General features: G+C 45.2%; 1 protein-coding gene and 1 long non-coding RNA gene across 3 annotated transcripts in view; one reads left to right on the top strand and one right to left on the bottom strand.

The window, feature by feature from the left end:
• Clybl (citramalyl-CoA lyase) overlaps nt 1-21,049 on the top strand; it is a 221,529-nt gene that overhangs the window by 171,108 nt on the left and 29,372 nt on the right. The window contains exon 1 of one of the 2 annotated variants that reach the window (XM_057785892.1): nt 13,007-13,140. The exons of the other annotated variant lie outside the window; for it this stretch is intronic. Within the exon in view, the coding sequence (XP_057641875.1) occupies nt 13,027-13,140 (114 nt within the window). The 5' untranslated portion in view covers nt 13,007-13,026. Of the gene's footprint in view, nt 1-13,006; nt 13,141-21,049 lie in introns of those variants that run through there. 2 annotated transcript variants of the gene reach the window in all.
• LOC130884757 (uncharacterized) overlaps nt 14,616-21,049 on the bottom strand; it is an 82,222-nt gene continuing 75,788 nt past the window's right edge. Inside the window, exons 2-4 of the long non-coding RNA XR_009058108.1 lie at nt 18,904-18,949; nt 18,279-18,376; nt 14,616-14,902 (exon numbers count right to left, since the gene is read on the bottom strand). This is a non-coding gene — a long non-coding RNA (uncharacterized LOC130884757). The remainder of the gene's footprint in view (nt 14,903-18,278; nt 18,377-18,903; nt 18,950-21,049) is intronic.

Genomic DNA, 21,049 nt, shown 5'->3' with positions numbered 1-21,049 from the left:
TGAAAGACCACGAGGGAAGGCATGGGGGAAGTTTATGTTGGGAAGCAGGAGGGAGACACACAGACACATGCACACGTATATAAAACATACCCAGGGTTTATCTGTGGATTTAGAAAGCCTTTTTCATGTTGTGCTTTGTTGCCATCCTGCTAGCTGTTCCTGTTTCACTGGAAATGCTGCAGAGACAGAGAGCTAACTACAGAGGTGCCAGGCTCCGTTGTGCTGTCCAAAAACTGGCTCTGTACATATGCTAAATTAGAGATTGGCTGGCAGAAGCAGTTCACAGATCTTAGATTGGCAGGGATTCCTCACGAAAGAAGACAGGGTGGGCCCGAGGGACCCACTCTGCAGCCGGCAGTAATGCAACATGCTCCCTCCTGCATGCCAAAACCTGTTTTAAAAATAAGTTTCGAACCTTTCATTAGGCATCAGTTCTGGCCCAGATAGCAGGCCCCTGTCCTGTTCCCAAGGAAGGCGTTCTCTTGACTCCTTCACAGGACCTGGTTACAAGGCTTTTTACACCAGAGGATCAGGTCACTTTGGTTACCTCTTTTAGTCAGCAGGGCACCCTAAAGGAGCCTAAGGGGAAAGGCGGGACTGCTTTAGATGAAAACCTTTCAGTTTTTGTCTTTCCCCACAAACAAGCGAACTTCCGTGATGGTTCTGATACAAGCAGAATTAACCCAGTGAGGAAGCGTATTAGACAGCCTGAGCAGAGAAATCTATGCCAAAAGGATCCGCCATCTGGGTCTCTCTCTCTCTCTCTCTCTCTGCGTCAACCAGAAAATGCCTCTCTCGTCTCCGAGTGGGTGGCTGGTGGCTTTACTCCTCCTAAGAGATAACACTTCATTTCCTAGACAGTGATGAGTTTTAAGCAAAATCAAGTTTGTTCCTAAGGCTATCGTTGTGGATGTTGGAACGGTTCCTGCCCAATTTTAGTCAAGGTCTAGGAGATGAGGAGACTCGGCTTTCCAGCCCAGGGGGTACTTGGTCTTCAAATGACAGTCAGACATTTGTTTCAGTTACTCTTCCTTTCATCTAAGGGTGTAGTGAAGAATCAAGAGCTGAACAAAGTGACCTCAGTTCCAGTCAGCTCCTGAGTGTGACAGCAGCCCAGAGCCCTGCAGTGTTAGAGATGCTATTTAATCAGTGTGCTCAAGCGTCATGAGTTCAGAGAGCCATGTGCAGGGAACTCACACTTAGCCAACATCACTTGTACTGGAAGATGGAAACTCAATTGTGGAAATACTCCCACCAGATTGAACCCAGGGGTACATTTTCTTGATTGAGGCTTAATGTGGGAGGAACCGGTTCACTGTGGGTGGTACCACTCCTGAGCAGGTGGTCCTGGGGTGCATAAGAAAGCAGGCAAGAGAAGGTTAGTAAGTAGTTCTACTGTTTGCTGTGGGATAAAGTTCTTGTACACTGTAAAGATTTATCACTCATATTGGTTTAAACATTGATTGGCCAGTAGCCAGGCAGGAAGTATAAGCAGGGCAACCAGACTAAGAGAATTCTGGGAAGAGGAAAGACAGAGAGTCAGTTGCCACCCAGACACAGAGGAAGCAAGAGGAGAATGCCTTACTGAGAAAAGGTACATGGCTAAACATAGATAAGAATTATGGGTTAATTTAAGTTGTAAGAGCTAGCTAATAATAAGCCTGAGCTAATAGGCCAACCCGTTTATAATTAATATAAGCCTCTGTGTGTTTCTTTGCCACTGAACTGCTGTGGGACTAGGTGGGACAGAAATTTCTGTCTATACCTAGTGGCTTCTGCTTCAGTGCCTCCAGGTTCCTGCCTAGAAATCCTGCCATGACTTTTCTCAGTGATGGACTTATAAGCTGTAAGGTGAATAAACCCATTTCTCCCCAAGTTGCTTTTGGCCATAATATTTTATCACATCAATAGAAACCCTCAAACAGTCACCAACCCTACTCTTTGAGTTACCAATCTTCTTGGATATTACCAAGGAGTTATGCTAAGTCTACCAGGGTCAGGCTTTGTGTTCCTTTCTGTACCACATATCACATGGTATGGGACAAGCACTTGGCTGAACTTCCATTGGCCTGGATTCTAGTCCTGGTTGTGCCTTCAGTATGACTTCAAGTCTTTTGTTGATCTCCCTGGGACTTTTATCTTCTTGTTTAAAAATGACCGGATCTTTTGGGCATGGCGGTCCATGCTTATTATAATCCCAGAGCTTGGAAGATAGAGGCAGAAGGACCAGGTCTCAAGACCAGGGGCCTTAAGAGATGGCTCAGTTGTGGAAAAGGCATGAGGTTCTCTGGGGAGGAGGGGGACACCTAGAGCTCAAACTTTTGGCCTGCGGAACCATGAGAGTAAATTCCTTGTTCTTTAAAACTTTCAATATTACCTTTTATTTATTAGGGGTGGGGTGGGCTGGGAAGGTGTGCATGTGCTTCTGTGGAAGCCAGGTGACAACTGGCAGGAGTCAGGTCTGTCTTTCCATCATGTGGGTCCCAGGGATTGAACTCAGGACATCCTGCTTGGCAGCCGTGGGAGACTAATACAGATGAGTGATGTATAGTGATGATATTCCTATCAGAAGATAGGTAGCTTTCCTTCAAAGCTCCAAGTCTCTCTTTTCCTATTGGCATCATAGTTGGCCTTAAGAATACTAAAAACAAAAACATACCTCTAAAACACTGATATTATCGAATGCAAATATGAGATTTATGGATCTCTTGATAAAAAGCTTTTTTTTTTGTTTGTTTCTTTTGTTTGTATAGAACCACCCCACTATCAGCATAAGGAGCTTTGTTTTAATATTTTGTCAATAACTTTATTTTGATGACTTGGTTTCTGTGCAAGATCCTTATTAAAAACTGTTTATTTTTGTTTTTTTGGGTTTTTCTTTGTGTGTGTGTGCGTGTGTGTGTGTGTGCGCGTGCGTGCGTGTATGTGTGTATGAGTGTTTTGTCTGAATGTGTCTATATATGTTCCATGTGCATGACTGGTTCCTCAGAGACCCAGAAAGGTATCAAATCTCCTGAAACTGGGAGTTACAGGTGGCTGGCTGTTAGGTACCAGTGGGTGCTGGGAATTGAACCTGGGTCCTCTGGAAGAGCAGCCAGTGCTCTTACCTGCTGAGCCATCTCTCCAGCCCCATTCTTAGTCACCCTCATCCTTTTAGGTGTCTCAGTTTCACTGGGCAATCTTGTGGCATATTTAGAATATATTTGCCTGTTCTCAGAGCTTTCAGCACGTGTTTAGAAGAGCGCCCTCCCTGCATGCCTTCCATTTCAGTTTTAAATATTTTATTTTTATATATTTATGTGTGTATACTCATGAATGTGGGTACCTGCAAAGGCCGAAGGTGTTGAATACTCTGGAACTGGAGTTCCAGGCAGTCGTGAGCCCCCAAACATGGAAATCAAGCCTGGGTCCTCTACAGGAGCAGCAAGTGCCCTTAACTGCCACGCCCCTCTCCAGCCCCTGTTTTGGTTTCAGAGTATGGTGTGCATCAGCTTGTAGCTCACAGTGGAGGCTAAGCAGCTTATCATCACAGTGTTTATGACAATATTGGATCATTTCTTTCCAAATGAGTGGTTTTTAAGTAACAACAAATTGTGGTCTTTTCTTTCACAATCCAATTTTAGCATGTAAACATTTTTTTTTTGATGGCTGACTTCTATCTGTGGAAGTATTTGCCTCTTGTCTGTCTTCCCTGTCTGTCTGTCTGTCTCCTCTTTCTCTCTGTGTGTATGTGTGTGATTGCAGGAATGATTTCTACAGTGTGAGTGTGGCAGAAGTTCCAGGACAACCTTCAGGAACTGTGTAGGTGGGGTTTTCCTTTGGGACTGCTGGCTCCCCAGTAACTGATGTGGAGACTTTTTAATTAATTATAAATCCTTGGCTGATAGCTTAGGCTTGTTACTAACTAGCTCTTACAACTTAAATTAACCCATACTTCTTGTGTGTGCTCTTCCCTGTAGCGGCACCCTTTTCAGCACGGCATGTTCATCTCCTGCTTCCTCTGTGTCTGGCCAATGACTCTGCCTGTCTTCTCCCCAGTGTTCTCTCCGTCTGGCTCTCACACTTAACCTCTTCCTGCCCAGCCATCGGCCAGTTGGCCCTTTATTAAACCATGGAGAGCAATGCATATTCACAGTGAGCAAAAGGATTGTCTACAGCATTGCCCCAGAATTGTTCTCACCTTCGACTTTGTTGGGATCAGTTAGCCTGTCAGGCAGCACCTGAATAGGAGAGTGAGGATTAAGAAAGAAAGAAGATAAACTCTGGAAAGCTCTCAGTGAATACTGAAGCAGCCCTAAATGTATTTCTTATAGCCCTTTTTAATCCAAAGCAAATAGGGGAGGGCAAAAGACTTCCTTACCATGGTTCAAAGGACAAATAATCACCTCCTTACTTCTGAAAACATCCAGTAACCACACTTTGGCCAAACGTCCTGTTATTTATCCTTGAGGAACAAGAAAAAGTTTGAACTCCCTGACCTTAAGTCGGAGATGGACTGGAGTCATTGTTTCTGCTGTTTGTGCTGCCTACTCTAAGCTAGATGACCTGCATGCTTTTGAACAAATCTCTGCCTTCCCCTGTCACCTATAATGTTTACTCTTGTTTTAAGACTGGGTGCAGGCAGAATACTGTATATGTAATAATTTATTTAAAAAAATAGGGGTAACAGATTCAGAAGCTAGACGAGTACTTATTGAATCTCTGGCTTCTGAAAATGCCAACCTAGAAGGCAAAAAGATACTTGCACCTTTAAAAGTCAGATCAGCACCAATGGATGAATGGATCCTGCACACAGCCAGTGTCAAATCATTTGACTCTAATACTGAGGCTTGCGTAAGAGAAGCAATTTCCAAAGGTATGAAGAGACATTAAAATACCAAATGTTTTAACTGTGGTAGAATAGGCTGTCTGAGAAGGGATGGTAGGCAAGGCATTCCTAGAAATAATGTTTCCTCTGGGAATGACACAAATAGAAGGTCTCAACCTTCTGGATTATGTAGAAGATGCAGCAAAGGCTGGTTGGACCAATGAGTGTAGATCACCAAGAGACAGACAAGTGCCCCCAGCAAAGCGAAGGCAGATACAAAAATACACCTGAAGGCTTGCTTTAAAGAAGTTTGGTTGCAGTTAGTTTCACTATATAGACCCCTAGACTGTGAACTCTTCTGCCTCCTGAGATCTGGGATCAAAGGCATGTGCCTCCACTCCCAGCCAACTTTTTTTTTTTTTTTTTTTTTTTTTGAGACAGGGTCTAACTATGTAGCTCTTACTGTCCTGGAGACCAGGCTGACTTCAGACTCCCAGCAATCCCCCTGTCTCTGCCTCTCAAGTGCTGAGTTTAAAGGTGTGCACCACCACGCTTGCTCATTTTTTTTTCCAGTGTGAGTTGGATGGACTTGTGCTATTAGGCTTGTTTACTGCAACAGACATTTTTATCTCTGTTCCATTTTCCCGGCCCCAATATCATTCTCAATTCTTCCTAGCAGAGCTACCTTTCTAGGGTACCCATCATTTATTCCTCCTTCCTTAAGTTTTTGTTTGTGGGGGCAGGGAGTATTCTGAAATAAGGTCTTGCTCTGTATCCCTGGCTGGGCCTTGAACTCACTACTTAAAACATTCTGGCCTTGAAGCTGCAGCAGAACCTCTTGGCCCTGCCTCCTGGGTGCTAGGATTACAGTTCTTATCTGCCACACCTGGCCCAGCCTTCCGTATCCTTGGATTATCTCCAGTAAAAGAATTTACTTCAGGCTCTACTCTTATGTGTAATTACTTCTTTTTCTTAGTATCAGCTTGATGAAGCAAACACTTAAAAAATGCTTACCAGTTGCTCCTCAAATAGAAGAAGCCAACACAATGGAGGATTATGTCAATAGATGTTGGGATAGATGGAAAAGATTTATGTAGACAATTTATATTGGGTGTGGATTTGAGCAAATGTGTTCAGAATTCAACATAATCTGGGAAATGACCTAGAAAGAAATATGATGGTCAGACAGGGCTCTAGAGTCCTGAAGTTATAGTCCAACTGACCCTCTGAATTTGTCTTGAACTAGTCAAAGAGGCCAGCCTTTGCCACTAGTCATAACCAGATTTGTGACCTTGGATATTGTGATAGCCATTGATTTCTGGTAGTAATGGAATGAGAGAAAAATGTTAATAGTGGGTCCTTATGAATGACATACTTAATTTGGGCTATCTCATATCAAATCTGTTAGTGAGAAAGGAGGAGGAGGAGGAGGGTGTGGTGAGGCACCTTTATTCTCAACATTTGGGACAAGCAGGAGAATTAGGAGCTCAAGGCCAGGTCTGAGAAATCAGTTCAGTCAGGAAAGTGGTTGCTGAGCAAGCATGGGGCCTTGAGTGTAGATCCTCAGCACCCATTGTGGCAGCACACAGCTATATTCCCTGTGCCAGAGCAGAAAACCATGGTGGAAATGGAAGAGAGTAAGGGTAGAGACAGGTAGGTCCCTGGAGATGGCTGGTCAGCCAGTCTAGCTGTTTGGTGAGGTCCAAGTTCAGTCTCACAATTCAGGCCATCATGGTGGGGATGTCAAGGCAGCAGGAGCTTGAGAGAGATGATCACAATCACAACCACAGCCAAGAAGCAGAGAGCGATGAATACTCATTGCTGCTTAGCCTCCTTTCTCCATTCATAAAGTCCAGGGTCCCAGACAAGATAATCTCTCATAGACATGCCCAGAGGACCATCTCCAGGTAATTGTGTATTCTGTAGATGGAAGTTTCTGTCCTGCCTGGTCCTGCAGCCATTTAGTTCCAACAAAACACACAGAGGCTTATATTAATTATAAATTGGTTGACCTATTAGCTCAGGCTTATTATGAATTAGCTCTTGCAACTTAAATTAACTCATGATTCTTGTCTATGTTAGTCAAATGGCTTGGTACCTTTTATCAGTGAGGCATTATCATCTTTCTTTCTTTGATTCTGGTTGATGACCAGACTCTGCCTTTCCTCTTCTCAGAATTCTCTCAGTCTGGTTGCCATGCCTATACTTCCTGCCTGGCTATTGGCCAATCAGCATTTTATTAAACCAATATGAGTTTCAAATCTTTACAGTGTACAAGAGCATTTCCCACAGCAATATTCCATCAAGTTGACACCTAATACTAACAGTTAAGGGAAACATCATTAATTAAATCTAAAGAAGCGGGAAAGATTTTGCTTTCAGCTTGGGTTTGATGCCAAGTGGACAGCCACGCAGAAGTACAATGAACAAAGGGACTGACTAATAAGAATAAGCAAGAAACTTAGCAAGACTTATCATTCCGATCCTTCTTTCGCTGAGTCTTCGAGGGTCAGGACAACCTTGTCCTTCAGCTATAGGGAGCCGCTTTAGGGAGAAAGGACAAAAGTGATAATTGCCTTCCAATTTCTGTTCCTTTCCCCCCCTTTTTTCCTTCTTTAAATAACTTGTTTGCTGAATGTATATACTCGAGAGTGCACACATGCATGCTTGCTAGGACATTTGTTTGAGTGAGTTCTCTCTTGCCACTATGTGGGGGTCCTAGGGATCAAACGGGTTATCAGACTTGCCTGCCTGTGCCTTTATCCACTGAGCCACCTCACCCACCCATCTGCTCTTTACTTAAATGCCACCATGCCAAGTTTGAGGGACGTTTATACTGAGTCATACCCATGGGGCTCTCTGAGTAGATTGGCCTCTTCTAGGGTTGCATCTCAATTCCAGGAGAGCTCCCTGTCCGGCCTTTCCTTTGGGCTGGACGTTGGACATCGAGGATGCTAGAACTACATGCTTCACTCCCACTGAGGTCATGGTTCTGGAGTGAGATTGTTGTGGTCCTGCTAGTATGAGCCTAGACCCCACCCCAATTGGGTGGGCACCAGAAGATGGTTGTTCAAATTTGCACAGCTTTGAAAAAAAAAACCTTATTATATGTATTTAAATTATGTATATATATTAACTATAACAAATATTAAGTACTTTTATCAAACTTTACCATTACCTGCATCAAACTCTGTTGTTACCCCTCCCTTTTTGACACTGGATCTCAAATTTACTCTATATAGCCGAGGATGACCTTGAATATCTCTGGTCATCCTGTCTCTACTTCCAGAGCACTGGGATTACAGGCATATACCACTGTCTTAGTTAGGGTTTCTATTGCTGTGATGAAATGCCTTGGCCGAAACAACTTGGGGAAAGAAAGGATCTGTTTGGCTTATATTTCCATATCACAGTTGATCATGAAAGGAAGTCAGGACAGTAACTCAGACAGGGCAGGAACCTGGAGGCAGGAGCTGAAGCAGAGGCCGTGAAGGGTGCTGCTTACTGGCTTGCTCCTCTTGTCTTGCCCAGGAATGGCACCGCCCACAATGGGCTGGCCAGCCCTCCCACGTCAATCACTAATTAGTAAAATGCCCTACCTTGCCTTAAATAAAATGTCTTGTCTACAGCCTGATCTTATGGAGGCATTTCTCAACTGAGGCTCCCCTTTCTATGATGATTCTAGCTTGTATGAAGTTCACATGAAACCATCATGCCCAGCGTTTTGTGGCGGTGAGGATGGAACTCCAGTTACCAGTCTTCCACACCAGCCTGCATGCCTTCCTACTCCAGGCTGAGGTCCCAGACTGAATTTTAAAAACAAAGATGAGGCCATTTGAACATGCCTCTTCCTCTGCGCTCTCATCTGCCTAGACGTGAGCAAGCACCCTGTGCCGCTACCGCCATGTGTCCCGAGCATAACTGTACGTTCACACTGGCTCGGCGCCCTGTGCCACTACTGCCGTGTGTCCTGAGCATACCTGTACGTTCAAACTGGCTCAGTGTGTAGAAGCAGTTGCCACCCAGCCTGATGACCTGCGTTCAGTTCCCAGAACCTCTCTGTTTTGAGGTAGCTATGGATAATCAAGTATGCACTGACTCTTCTCCAGGACTGCTAGGAAGACAGTAAGAACAGTTTCTGGTCGGTCTTATGACCCTCAGAGGAAACAGCCAACTCTACAGCATGCCATGCTCCTGGAATAGGATGGTCTGTAGGTTAGACCTAGGAATTGCATTTTTTACGTAAGACTACTTATTTAGTGTAGTGCCCCACTTTATAACCCAGGTTGGCCTCGAACTCCTGACATCATTCTTGCCTCAGCCTCCCAAGTATCTGACCTTTTTAACTTATCTGTTTAAGGGTTGAACCCCATCATAAGTTAAAAAGCATCTGCATGTTTTATTCCAGAGCCGTGGACATGGGGACTTCACTGTTCTATTTATTAGTTGTTTATCACTAAGGGTAAAGTCGCTGTCACTGGGGACTTTGGCTTCCAGTCTGGTCTTTTCTAAGATTCACTAATCTTACTCTCATCGGGGAACAGGCTGTTCTCATCTCTGAGCTTTGCACGGCTAGCTGTGAAGCCTGGCTTCTCTCCACAGCATCTTCCTCCAGCAGCCTGGCCGTTGCTGGGCGAGCCAACATCTAAATGTCAAAACAGTGTCACTGTCCGCCTCACAGGTCACTTCCCATCAAGGTGTGATGCAGAGTCCAGCTAGGTGTATATTAGAGACCAGTCTCAAAGAGTTTGCGGTTTTCTTTGTGATTATTCCATCTTTTGCATATTAATGTAAACCGTTGTGTTTCCTACTCCACTTACAGTTAGAGAAAACGACGCGATATGGCAGAGGCTAGTGCGGACCTCTGATGTTGTTAGGACTTTGATGTTCTTGAGGCCAGGTGTGTGTGGCCAGATGGGATGCCTTTCCCCTGTCCGACATGTCCAAGGGCCTCTGCTGGCAGAACTGCCGCCCAAGAGGCCCCCATCTTCTTCTCACAGGAAGAAAGGACACCGTTTTATTGTGACACGGGCCATCCAGCGTCCGCACAATCTGTTCTGCTAAATCGCACCTGGGGCTGTTCAGAGAAGGATCTGGCAAGGTTTCTGGCTGCTGGGGACGAGGCCCTGGCCTCAGAAGCCAAATCGCGGCAGTGGTGCCGAGCTCTGAGTTCGCCACTCGGGAAATTAACCTGCTTGTTCGCACGTTAAACGCTTTATGAAAATTTACTGGGCGCAGAAAGAGGAAAGAAAACCCAAGTGGTTGCGCAGTATGCCTGCCTGCCTGGCACCAGCGAGGGAGCAAAGCTGCCGAGAAGTGGATGAGAAGGGCTGGCACAGGAAAGGTGGAAAGCAAGGGGGAAACCAACACCAACAGCACTGCCAGCCCGCTATTGTTTTGTTAGCATTCACGGTGGCAGGTGTGTGTGTGTGTGGGGGGGGTTAATTAGAGACGATCCCGTGCGTGGGAGTTGGTGCACTCAGTGACGTGGCTCTTGCCACCTCTACAATACCCATTTGCAGACTAGGAAGCAAAGCGGCTGCCTGTGTAGGTGGTCCCAGAGAACAGCCCTCTGTGGTGACCAGACCACAGTTAGCAAAGTTTCCCCCTTCTTTAAGGAAAAAAAAATGAAGCAGATATAGAGAGATGGTTCATTGGGTTCAGGCGCTTCCCACCACGGCCTGAGTTGGATCCCTGGAATCTATGTAATGGAAGGAGAGAACCAGCTCTCTACATTCAGGCTGTGGCACACTCGAGCTCCCCCACTCCCATATACAGATAGATAAATGTAAATTTTTTACAAATAAATTATTTTTGGAGAGCCAGGCATATAGCCCAGTTGGTACCCTCCCTGCTTGCCCCAGCATGTTTGGGCTAGATCCCCAGCTCCGCCTAAATCGGGGCAAGTTCTCCCAGCCAGCACTGCAGAAATGAAGGGAGGAGTTCATGGTCATCCATGAATAAGGTGTTTATGGTCATCCTTGTCCTTGGCTGTATAGCCCCGTGTGGTGAGTTAGAGACCAGTCTGGAAATACTTGAAAAACAAAACAAAAACGAGGTGATGCACACCTTTAATCCCAGAGGCAGAGGCAGGCAGATCTCCAAGTTTGAGGCCTGTCTGGTCTACGGAGGAGTTCCAGGACAGCCAGGGCTACAAAGGAAACCCTGTCTCGAAAACCAAAAACGAGCAAATGAACAAAAAGGATTTACAGGTCACCACCATCATCCATCCTCTATTAATTTTCATCTGGTTGATTTTAAGAAAAAAATATATGAATGAGATGGAAAAGTACAACCCTTTAAAATACCTATCAATTTATTCTACAAGAGGGTAAGACCCTCTGAAGTATTTGGTTAGTAAGATGGCTCAGCAGGTAAGTTGTTGGATCGCTGTCAAGCCTGATGACCTGAGTCTGACCCTCAAAGTTGTATGATGCAGAGGACCAAATCCCTCAGTTTGTCCTCTGACGACCATGTCAAGGCACCCACACTTGCTCACACACAGACAAGTGTGCATGTTAAATAAATGTAAAAATGTTTAAATGCCTGTACATTTGTCATGTGAAAGGGCCAAAGTAAGCCAGGTGTGGTGGCGTAGGCTTGCAGTCCCAGTTTTCCAGAGGCAGTTAGGAAAGGATCGCCACAGTTTTGAGTCCAGGCTATGTAGTGAATTCCAAAGCATCCAAGGCTCTCCAGCATGACCAGGTTTCAAAGGCCCTGAGCTAGCATGGTTAATTGACTGCTTGTCTAACGTTCAGAAAGTACTGAACCTGTGATACCCAAACTCTTGGGAAGCAGGGTGTTGAAAGTCACTCTCCCTTACACAGGAAGCTTGAGACCAGTCTGGATACGTGAGACTCTATCTCAGACACTCTTGTCTGGAAGTTTTTGTTTGTTTGTTTGTGGGGGGCAGTGTTTTTTGTTTGTTTGTTTTGTTTGTCTTTTGTATTAATTTATTTTTAGCTCTAAAGCCTAGCCCGTGTGAGCAGCTGCTCGGGAGAGTCACGGGCCAGTTTAGCGCACCGGTAGAAACAGCTGTTCTCCTGTGGCTTCTGCTGATGCCCACATTGTTGCTCTACCAAATTTTCTTCCTTCCTGGCTGCTAGGAAGACAAATGACTAACAGACTCGAATCGTTGTCGCCCGGTGTTCCGCTAGGGAAGAGAGGGAGTTGGGAGCAAGTCACCGCAGTGAGCTTAGCCGGCTTTGCTTCGTGGCATGGCTGGTTGTGCCAAGTCGCCGGGCGTTTTTAGTCCTCCCGGTATAGTGCTGTAACTCCCTACTGATGGACTCCGGTTTCTTTGTGTTGGCACCTGAGGTGTTGCTGAAGTGACTGACATAGAGACAGGATTTTCTAACCCCAGTGTCATTGTTTGTTCATAACCCACCATGGACAGCCAGAGAAAAATGTGGCCCAGTATGCCTCCAAGCCTTGGTGATGGGTAGAGAATCATGTCTTCCTATATAGAAGTAAACTAGACTTTAATAATAATAATAAAAAAAATTGTTCTTGGGCTGGCAAGATGGTACTTGCATGAACCTGGGGACCTGGTTGAAGGGGAGAAACAGCTCCATCCCATCATGCACATACACACAATCACAATAAATAGATTTTTAAAATTTGGTTGGTTGGATGATTTTTCTGTGTAGACCTGGCTGTCCTGGAACTCCCTCTGTAGACCAGGCTGGCCTCAAACTGGTTGGTGGTGGTGCACATCTTTAATCCCAGCTCTCAGGGGGCAGAAGCAGGTGGATGTCTGTGAGTTCGAATACAGCTTGATTTACAGAGTGAGTACCAGGACAGCCAGGACTACACAGAGAAACCCTAAAACAAACAAAAACCCAGAATCTCATGTAACTCAAATTGGCAAGAAACTTGCTGTGTGGCTTAGGATGACCTTGAACTTCCGACCTTTCCTGTGTGCCTCCTGACAGCTGGGATTACCCGTGAACCCCACCACACCCAGTGTGTGAAGGTTGGAGTCAGGACCTCAGCAATGCTAGGCAAACACGTCTATCAAATGAGCCAGGCGCCCATAACTGGTTCTTGATGTGCACACGGAGAGGAGACGTTTAATCCTCCTCCCACAGTGTAGCTGGAGGAGGTCACCTGACAGAATGTGTTGCCAGCATCACTTACAACTGTTCAGGCAGGGCACAGGTGATGTGCCTGTTATCTCTGCCGTGTTTGGACCCTCGGTAAGCCTGCCTCATTAAATTATGAACCGATCACTCTTGGTTTACCATGAAAAAGAACGGAAGCACCGGGCTCCTGCCCCGACTGGCGATCTGCAGCAAATGCCGCGGTTCCCTCCTCAGAATGAAGAAAGGAAGGTACGCAGGCCTTTGATGACACGGTTCCCTTTTGCTTGTTTACTTTGATTCTCCCACGCAGACTGTGACCCAGCAGGAGGGCTTTTAAACCAAAACAGTTAATTACCTCCTGTAACCCAGAGAAGTCGTGAAATATAAATACCGGGAAAGGGAGAGGGCAGCTTGGCTCCAGCGGTACTTTGTACCAGTTGGGGAAGAGAGACATCGTCTCAGTCCACCAGGGGCAGGGTGGAGGGAGACCAATTAACAGGTGTGCTCAGAGAGGTGGTGGCCACCGCTCTGCTGTGTCAGTGGGCTGCACTGGAGTCCCCCAAACAGAAGGTGAATGGGAGTGAGTCGTTCTAGGCCTTCAGGCCCTCCCAAAGGACGATGCTTCAGTGTGGATGGGACTGAGCAGGGCCCTGACCAAGGACAGACCTCCCCAAGTGCAGTCCTGGACACAGGGCACCTGGTCCAGAGCGAACTTAGGGTGCACCTGTGAATTCATGTCCCCTTAACTCTTCAGCTAGTTCTCTGCTGCTCTAGTAGACTTGTTTGTCTCTCTGTACAGCCCCCCGCCAGTAGGCAGGGCTCCCCTCCCATGACTTCCTTCACATATGTGGGTCACCTACTTGGTTTTTGTGTGTGTATATGAGTGTTTGTGCACGCGTGTGAGAGTGTGTGCATGCGTATGCATGTGTGTGTGAGTGTTTGTGTGTGTGTGAATGTGTGTGCGTGTGTGTGCACATGCACATGCATGTGTGTGAGTGTGCATGTGTGTGTGCGTGTGTGAGAGTGTGTGCGTGTATGTGCATGTGTGTGAGTGTGTGTGCACGCGTGCGTGTGCCTCAGCACCCACATGGAAGTCAGAGCACGGCTTTCAGGAGTCATTTTCTCCTTCCCCTGTGGATTCTAGGACTTGCACTTAGATTACCAGGCTTGTCTATGGCAAGTGCCTGTCCTCTTGAAGTCATCCCATCTGCCCATTCGGGCTCCCTCCTAGGGGGTGTTCCTTCTGCTGCCGCTATTGAAATTCTTAGTTGTCAGAGTCTCCAAGCCCAATCCCAGCCTCCCTTGCTCCTCTTGGGCTCTGTGGGAAGGGCCACCCCTGCCTGTGGGTGACAGGTTTTGTTCCACTAGCTAAACCCTACTGCACTACTAATCCTATGGGCCCCATCACTAGCCATCTACTGCCGTATGGGACTACTAAGTTGGTAAGGTTACTTTGAGAACCAGCGGACGGTTCCTTAGAATGCTGAGCGTACAGTTACTATGTGACATTATAAAAGGGAGGGGTTCACAAATATCCATAGAACATGTCCCATAACAGCCCCAAATTAGAAAGCAACCTAAATGTTCATTAGTTGATGATAGGTAAGTATAACGTGCCGTGTGAACACGGCGGGATATTGTTTGACAGTAAAAGGTGCTGCTGGATGATGGAACACGAGTGAGTCCTGACACATGACCACAGATGAAAGAAGCCATTTGCGGAAGGTTTTATATTATGTCTCTAAGTTCCAAAGCAAAGCAAATATACAGAAAGAAAAAGTACGACTGGGTGAACTACATTGTAGGAATCTTGTCTCGTTAAAGCGTTAGCAAGGGACTGGAGCTAGGGCTCAGTGGTTAGGGACACTTGTGGCTTTTGCAGAGGACCTGGATTGGGTTCCCAGCGCCGTCGTGCTGACCCATGATCGCCCACACTCCAGCTGCAAGGGATTCAGTGCCGCCGCCTTCTTGCCTCTGAGAACACCAGGCATACACGTAGTGCTTATTAAATCTTCAAAAAGAAAAAAGAAACCAAACAACAACACCCAAAACCAAACAGAAAGCAAACCCAACAAAAACTCACAAATAGTTGTCTAAAAATTGTGTCCTCAGATAACAAAGTGAAAGTTGTTATTCTTAAATTTTTTATTGTGGGGACACTCAGATAGACACAAATATCAAGGAGACTTGTGAGGTTGTGTTTGTTTTTAACAAACATAGTCAGTCATTGACCTGCTCCCCAAATACGAACATTTTAGAAATCTTTTCACAATATTTTTTCTCAATTTTATTACTGGAATTTTGAACATTAGAAAATTTGAAAGATTGTACGATGAATGCCAAGTACCCTCTGCTGTTTTCCGCTAGCACACTGCTCTGCCTGTCTTCCTCTGTCCTCTTATCCACCACCAACTCATCGTTTAAAATGTATTTCCATGTAAGTTGCAGACAGCCCCACTGTTCCCTCGGTCCTACCACATGCTTATCACTGACTAGGGATAGTCATTTGTTTATTGTGCGTCTTCTGTTTTTTTAGTGAAATTCATATACAGCGAAACACACAAATGTCCAGTCTTCATGCCTCGACGTGAGGTACATGTAAAAGCTTGTGCCACTCAAAGCCAAGGTTCTAGTATCTTTTGGAAATACTTTTAATTCTTTTACACTTACTGATGTGGGGAGGGGGTGCATGCGGAGCACACCCCGCTTAGGTCAAAGGACAACCTGCCAGAGTCAGTTCCCATCACTTGGTTTGGGGGATCAGTCTTATGTCCTCCAGCTTGGCAGCAGGGACCTTTGACAGCAGGGCCTCTCTGGCTGGCTCTGTTAGAAATGTTAATTCTTCTCATGGAGTTTTGAATGTCCTCATTGTGTTTTGTATGTTGTGTTTGCCTGTTGTAGAGTTGATTAAATCTCCGAGATGAGAAATTTCAGTACATACCATAAGCTTCCTGAGCCTTCTCGGTTCTTGAAAGATGGTTTGTAATGTTTTTCTTTTTTTTTCTGTAAACCCTTGTTTTAATGTATCTTTCATGATTAACACATCAAAAACTGTCCTGTATCAAAATCTGTCATTTCACAGTAAATAGGGACGACATGTAGAAGGCTGTAGGGTGAGTCAAGGCATGAAATTTTAAGCCAGTTAAGACACAGAATGTCATCAGTGCAAGGTTTTCTTTTTCCCTTCCTTCTTTTCTTCCTTTTTTTCCTTTCAGGAAAACAACCCAAGATTTCTTTTCCACAACAGCAACACAAACCCATGAACTAGAAAGTCATATGACCAAAGCATGCCCTGTGCCTCTCTGAAAAGTCGGAACAAAACTCATTATTTTGTACAATTAATGCCTTATTAAATGCCCACACTGTCTCTTGCCTCATGAAACACACTGCCAGTTTTCAAGAATCGAGGAACATGCTTTTCAATTCGGTTACTACATCCCTCTTAGTGACCCCTGTGACGATGAATTCTGTATGTTTATAAAGAAACGCAGTATGGTCTCCTGATGATGACCTATGTTGTGCTGCAGGCATTTCCGCTTTTTACTGTGTCTCTAGAAAGCAGATGAAAAGGAGGCCTTTAAATGGAACAGTTCGCACAAAGTTTTTTTTTGGATTTTTGTTTTGTTTTGTTTTAAGCTAAACTTCACCTTGACAATCTTAATATAAAGAAGCTGCTATCAAACCTTATGCTCAAAACTTGGAAGAATCCACACCTGTAATATCACTACAAGTGAGATGAGTGGAAATGGGTTAAGAGGAGTCGATCTAGGAAAAGTAAAATTTACTAGTGCTTTGGAATGTAATAAATGGCATTTCTCTCTATGGAATGAAAATATTAATTTTATATGTGCTTGTGCTTTTTAATTACAAAGGCTGTACATCTCCCCTGAGTCTAGAAGGTCCTTCCTACTCTTAATTACCGGATCTCAGCGTCTAGTGGAGGCAAGCTTTCCCCTGTCCCGGTAAAGGGTGTACTTTAACGTTCACAGTTTGTGCATATGCGGGGGAGAGGGAGCGCAGAGGGAAGGTGTTAATTCAGATGTTACAGAACTGTGATGATGCTGTTATTTAAGGCACGTATTTGAGTGTGTTTATACTCGGTGGTTCTATAAATAAACCCGAGGGGGCTTCTGGATGTCTCGATGCGTCTTGAATCCCGTGCCCTGTCTGTCTCATCCTATCCGACAGTAGAATTGATGCTCCTCTAATCCCTGGAAGTTTGGGGCTAATGAACGGACTGCTGGGCGGCCGCCACGGAGTTTGGTCCCAAACTATACTGTACTTCACACTCGATTTATTCTCCAGATGGCGAGACTGTGCCGTCCCACCGCGAGGGACCACCCCTTCCACTGGAGTGTAAAAGTGGACGGATGTTGTTTTCTTTGCAGATCTCCTCGTTCTGAGCTAGAAACTCGCGAGGATGATTAGTTATTAGCTCTAATGGGTGCCAACTGAACCAACTGCACGCAGATTTTCTCCCTTAGTTTCGGAGGCCACAGTCTTGGGGATGGTTGATTTATCCTCTTCCTTACGTCACCAGAGCGTGTCTCCTCCCCAGGTGACAGGAATCCAGGCTCTGAAATCATAGCACGCCTTGATTCCTGGCCCAGACACGGTCACACAGTACTGTGGCTTATGCATAAGGACAGTTTTATTAGCCTCTGGTCCACTGCACCAAACAGCCTGTGGCACGGAATATCGACCAGTTGCGGGAGCTTTGGGAAGGCCACTTTTCAGGGCAGGGGCCTTGGAAGATTCTGGTCCATCCCAACTTGTCTGAAAGCCACGTGAAATCTGCAGCCAGACATGATACAGAGGACCCCAATGGCACTAAGTGAACATTTCCAGGATCCATTCAGCCTTCAAGCTTGTCAGTTCTGAGAGGGCCATGTTTATCCTGCCACGCGGACCCATCAACGAGGCTGTGCCATTTGCAGCGTGATCCCTCCTCAACCTCCCTGAGACCAGCTTCCTCCTCCCACCCCCATAGCGTTCTTCCTCCACAAAACACGTTCCTTTCAAAATTTCTTAAGGTCACTCTGAGCACCCCACTGAGGGAGTGTGACAGGTGCCTGGAGACCTCTTATTAACCCACCTGAAGATGGAGATGGTGGGAGGAGTAAGGCTGGAGAAAGAGATGCGTGAAGGGAAGGGAATGATGAAGATGGTACGGAGAAGTCAAATGAACAGACCGGGTGGTCGGAACTCACAGAATACACACCACTAATTGTTCTTAGAAGCCGCCTTCCTCACAGCCCAACAGATGGCTTGGGTGTATTTACTAGCACAGTGACATATTTTACCATTAAAATAATAATAAAAAAAATCCACACACTTGTTGATTGGTGTAAATTCAGTAAGGTTGTTGGATATTTTGGGATACATACCAGAGGGATGCGCTCCTCATTGATGTAAATTGTAGCAATCAACAGCCTCCGTCCTCTCTCTCTCTGGAAAGGTATGCCACCATGCCAGGAAGAGGGTCCTGTTTATTCCGAGCCAAAAAAAAAAAAAAAAACAAAAAAGGAAGAAATGCTGAGCGCTGGCTGCTCATTATTATAACACGAAACGGACTAATCAGATTATGCCTAGAAACTGGAATTAGAGGCTTCGTTTGCAGCCAATTTCACAAGGATTGAGTTTTACTAAGTCAGCCAGAATGTGCGGAAACCATGGCAATGTGACTTCAGATGAGAAATCACAAAGAGGTTTGGGACATGAGCTCTGAACAAACATTTCTCTTCAGATCCAAAGGAAATAACCACGCAGCTTAAGGGTCCAGTTCTTTTGGACACCAGAGAAGCAGTTTAGAGAGTCGCCAGGGATTCTGCGTCATCGAGCACACATTTGGTAGACATGTTGAATCAGTCTTTTCTTTTTAAAGACAGGGTCTTGTAATGTAGACCAGGCTGGCCTAAAACCTGATGTCCTCCTCCCTCAGCTTCCTGAGTGCGCCACCATACTTAGCTTGACAGCATAATATTTTTACCCTTAAACAATCCAGAGAATTACCTTTTATTCTCCCAGTCAGTGTTTCGGTATATCTTCTAAGGATGACCTGTCATAGGGTGAGAATCCAGAAGTTAGAATATTTGCAAATCCAAACTATCCAGACCTAGTAATTCTCTGGGCGGTGTGCAGCATGAACTGGTTTTTTAGGGTCTCTGAGGCTATGGATCTGAAGGCAGAGGAACCCCTCCTGCTATGACAGACAGCCTTCAAGTCCCGCTATAGGGCTGACTCCTGTGCTCGGTCATCAGGACATCCCCGTTAGCCTCTGCAGCCACAGTACATAGAGTACCTAAGTGGACTCCACTGTGAAACAGCTGGTTTGGGGGGGCTTAGAGGTTAAGAGCTCATCCTTCTCTTGAAGAGGACTTGAGTTTGGTTCCCCATACCCTCATCAAGTGTGGTTCACACCCGGCTGTGACTCCATCTTCAGGGGAGTCTGATGCCGCTTACCTCTTAGGGCATTTGTGTGTACATACGTCCTACATGACACACGTATGTAATTAAAGACAAATCTGAAACGTGAAATAATGGCCATCCATCGTGTGGACCCGAGTCACTATTGCCTGTGTCATCTCATGTGCTTTCTCTTGCTTTTGCCTAAATTCAGCCTAACCATGCACAGCCAACACTCTGTGAATCAGGTTTGCACAGAGACATCCTAAATTCATTCTGGGTGCTCTTTCCCCTGTCCCGATAACATTAAGCTACACTCTGATAACACTTTTTAGCTCAGGCCCCAACTGGAAGCCTTCCTGATTTCTATCTTATATCTGTCTTATGTCTAGTTTAAATCAACTGTCTTGGGTTGTCTCTGTGGGTCTAGACTTTATGTTGGCTTAAATAATTCTATCACTTTTTGTTTTAAATAGGCTCTTACCATGAAATTCTGCTAGCACGGAACTTGCTATGTATATACCAAGCTGGCCTTGAACTCAGTGATCTGCTTGCCTCTGTCTCCTAAGTGCTAGGGTTAAAGGCGTGCTTACTTTGTGCATCAAATAATTCATAGTTATCTATGCTTTGGGGAGCTCTTTTCTAAGATGTGTGTTGCTATTCAAATGGCTGCATATTGTCAGTTTTTTCAAAGGTTTATGTAATTTTATTTTATGTGTTTGAATGTTTGCTTATGTGTGTATATGTATATGTGCATATATATATATATATATATATATATATGTACCATGTTTGTGACTAGTGGCCATGGAGGCCAGCAGACTGTATCACTCTGCAGCCACTAAGTGGATTCTGGGAACTAAACCTGGGTCCTCTGCAAGAGTACTGAGTGCTCTTAACCACTGAGCCATACTTCCGGCTCCAGGACCTCTTTTTATAATGCATTCATCAGTATTAGATGCTTTAAAGTTTTATTGGTGTAATAAATATTCTTCCCAAATAAAGCTACCTTCTGGCAGTGAGAATTTGTTGAGGGCTGTTGGCAAGATGGAGGACTTTATTTTTGAAACTAGAATTGGCGGTAAAGAATGGCCCTAAGAACTCCCTTTCTCTCATTACCATCCCTCAGCTCTTCATGTTCTCACTTTCCCTTCGCCCACCCCACAGTCTTCACCTCCAGCTCAAAGCTGGTACGGCTTTTCTTGGGATAATTTAAATGTGACTTTCAGCTTCTCATAGCTGCAGCAGAGACTGTAAATGAAAGAAAACAGTCTGTTTGTCAAGCACTCCACGAAGGGATTTCTTAGTGATATTACTGGTTCCCTCTGAATTAGTGAGAACCTTTCATGAAGTACTGAATGTCAGATTCCTGTAAACCCCTTCTTAATTGAATGTCAAGATGCAATTTGGTCATACACAAAAAATAATAATAACACAGATGAATCCTTTTTTAAAAAACCGTGATACCTGGGGAGCAGAAGTGCAAGGGCTTGCATTTCGACTGTACTGACAGATGCTAGTGCCACAACTCCAATGGCATCTAGCTTCTAAGACTAGAAATGAAGAAAAGGGGAGAAAGACTTGGAGCTATGCTTAGTGCACAGTTCATGCCCAATCAGTGAATTATTTTACACCCTCAACTAGAAAGTACACAAATGACCACATTGCTCTGCCGTTCAGAGGGACACAGTCAGTATGCACGATGGTATATCCCCCTTGTGTTCCAGCCGTCGTGAAAGATGCGTAGAAACCA

The sequence above is a fragment of the Chionomys nivalis genome, chromosome 12 (genome assembly GCF_950005125.1).
Source record: "Chionomys nivalis chromosome 12, mChiNiv1.1, whole genome shotgun sequence".
Lineage (NCBI taxonomy): Eukaryota > Metazoa > Chordata > Mammalia > Rodentia > Cricetidae > Chionomys > Chionomys nivalis.
This window is presented reverse-complemented; position numbering and strand designations above follow the sequence as displayed.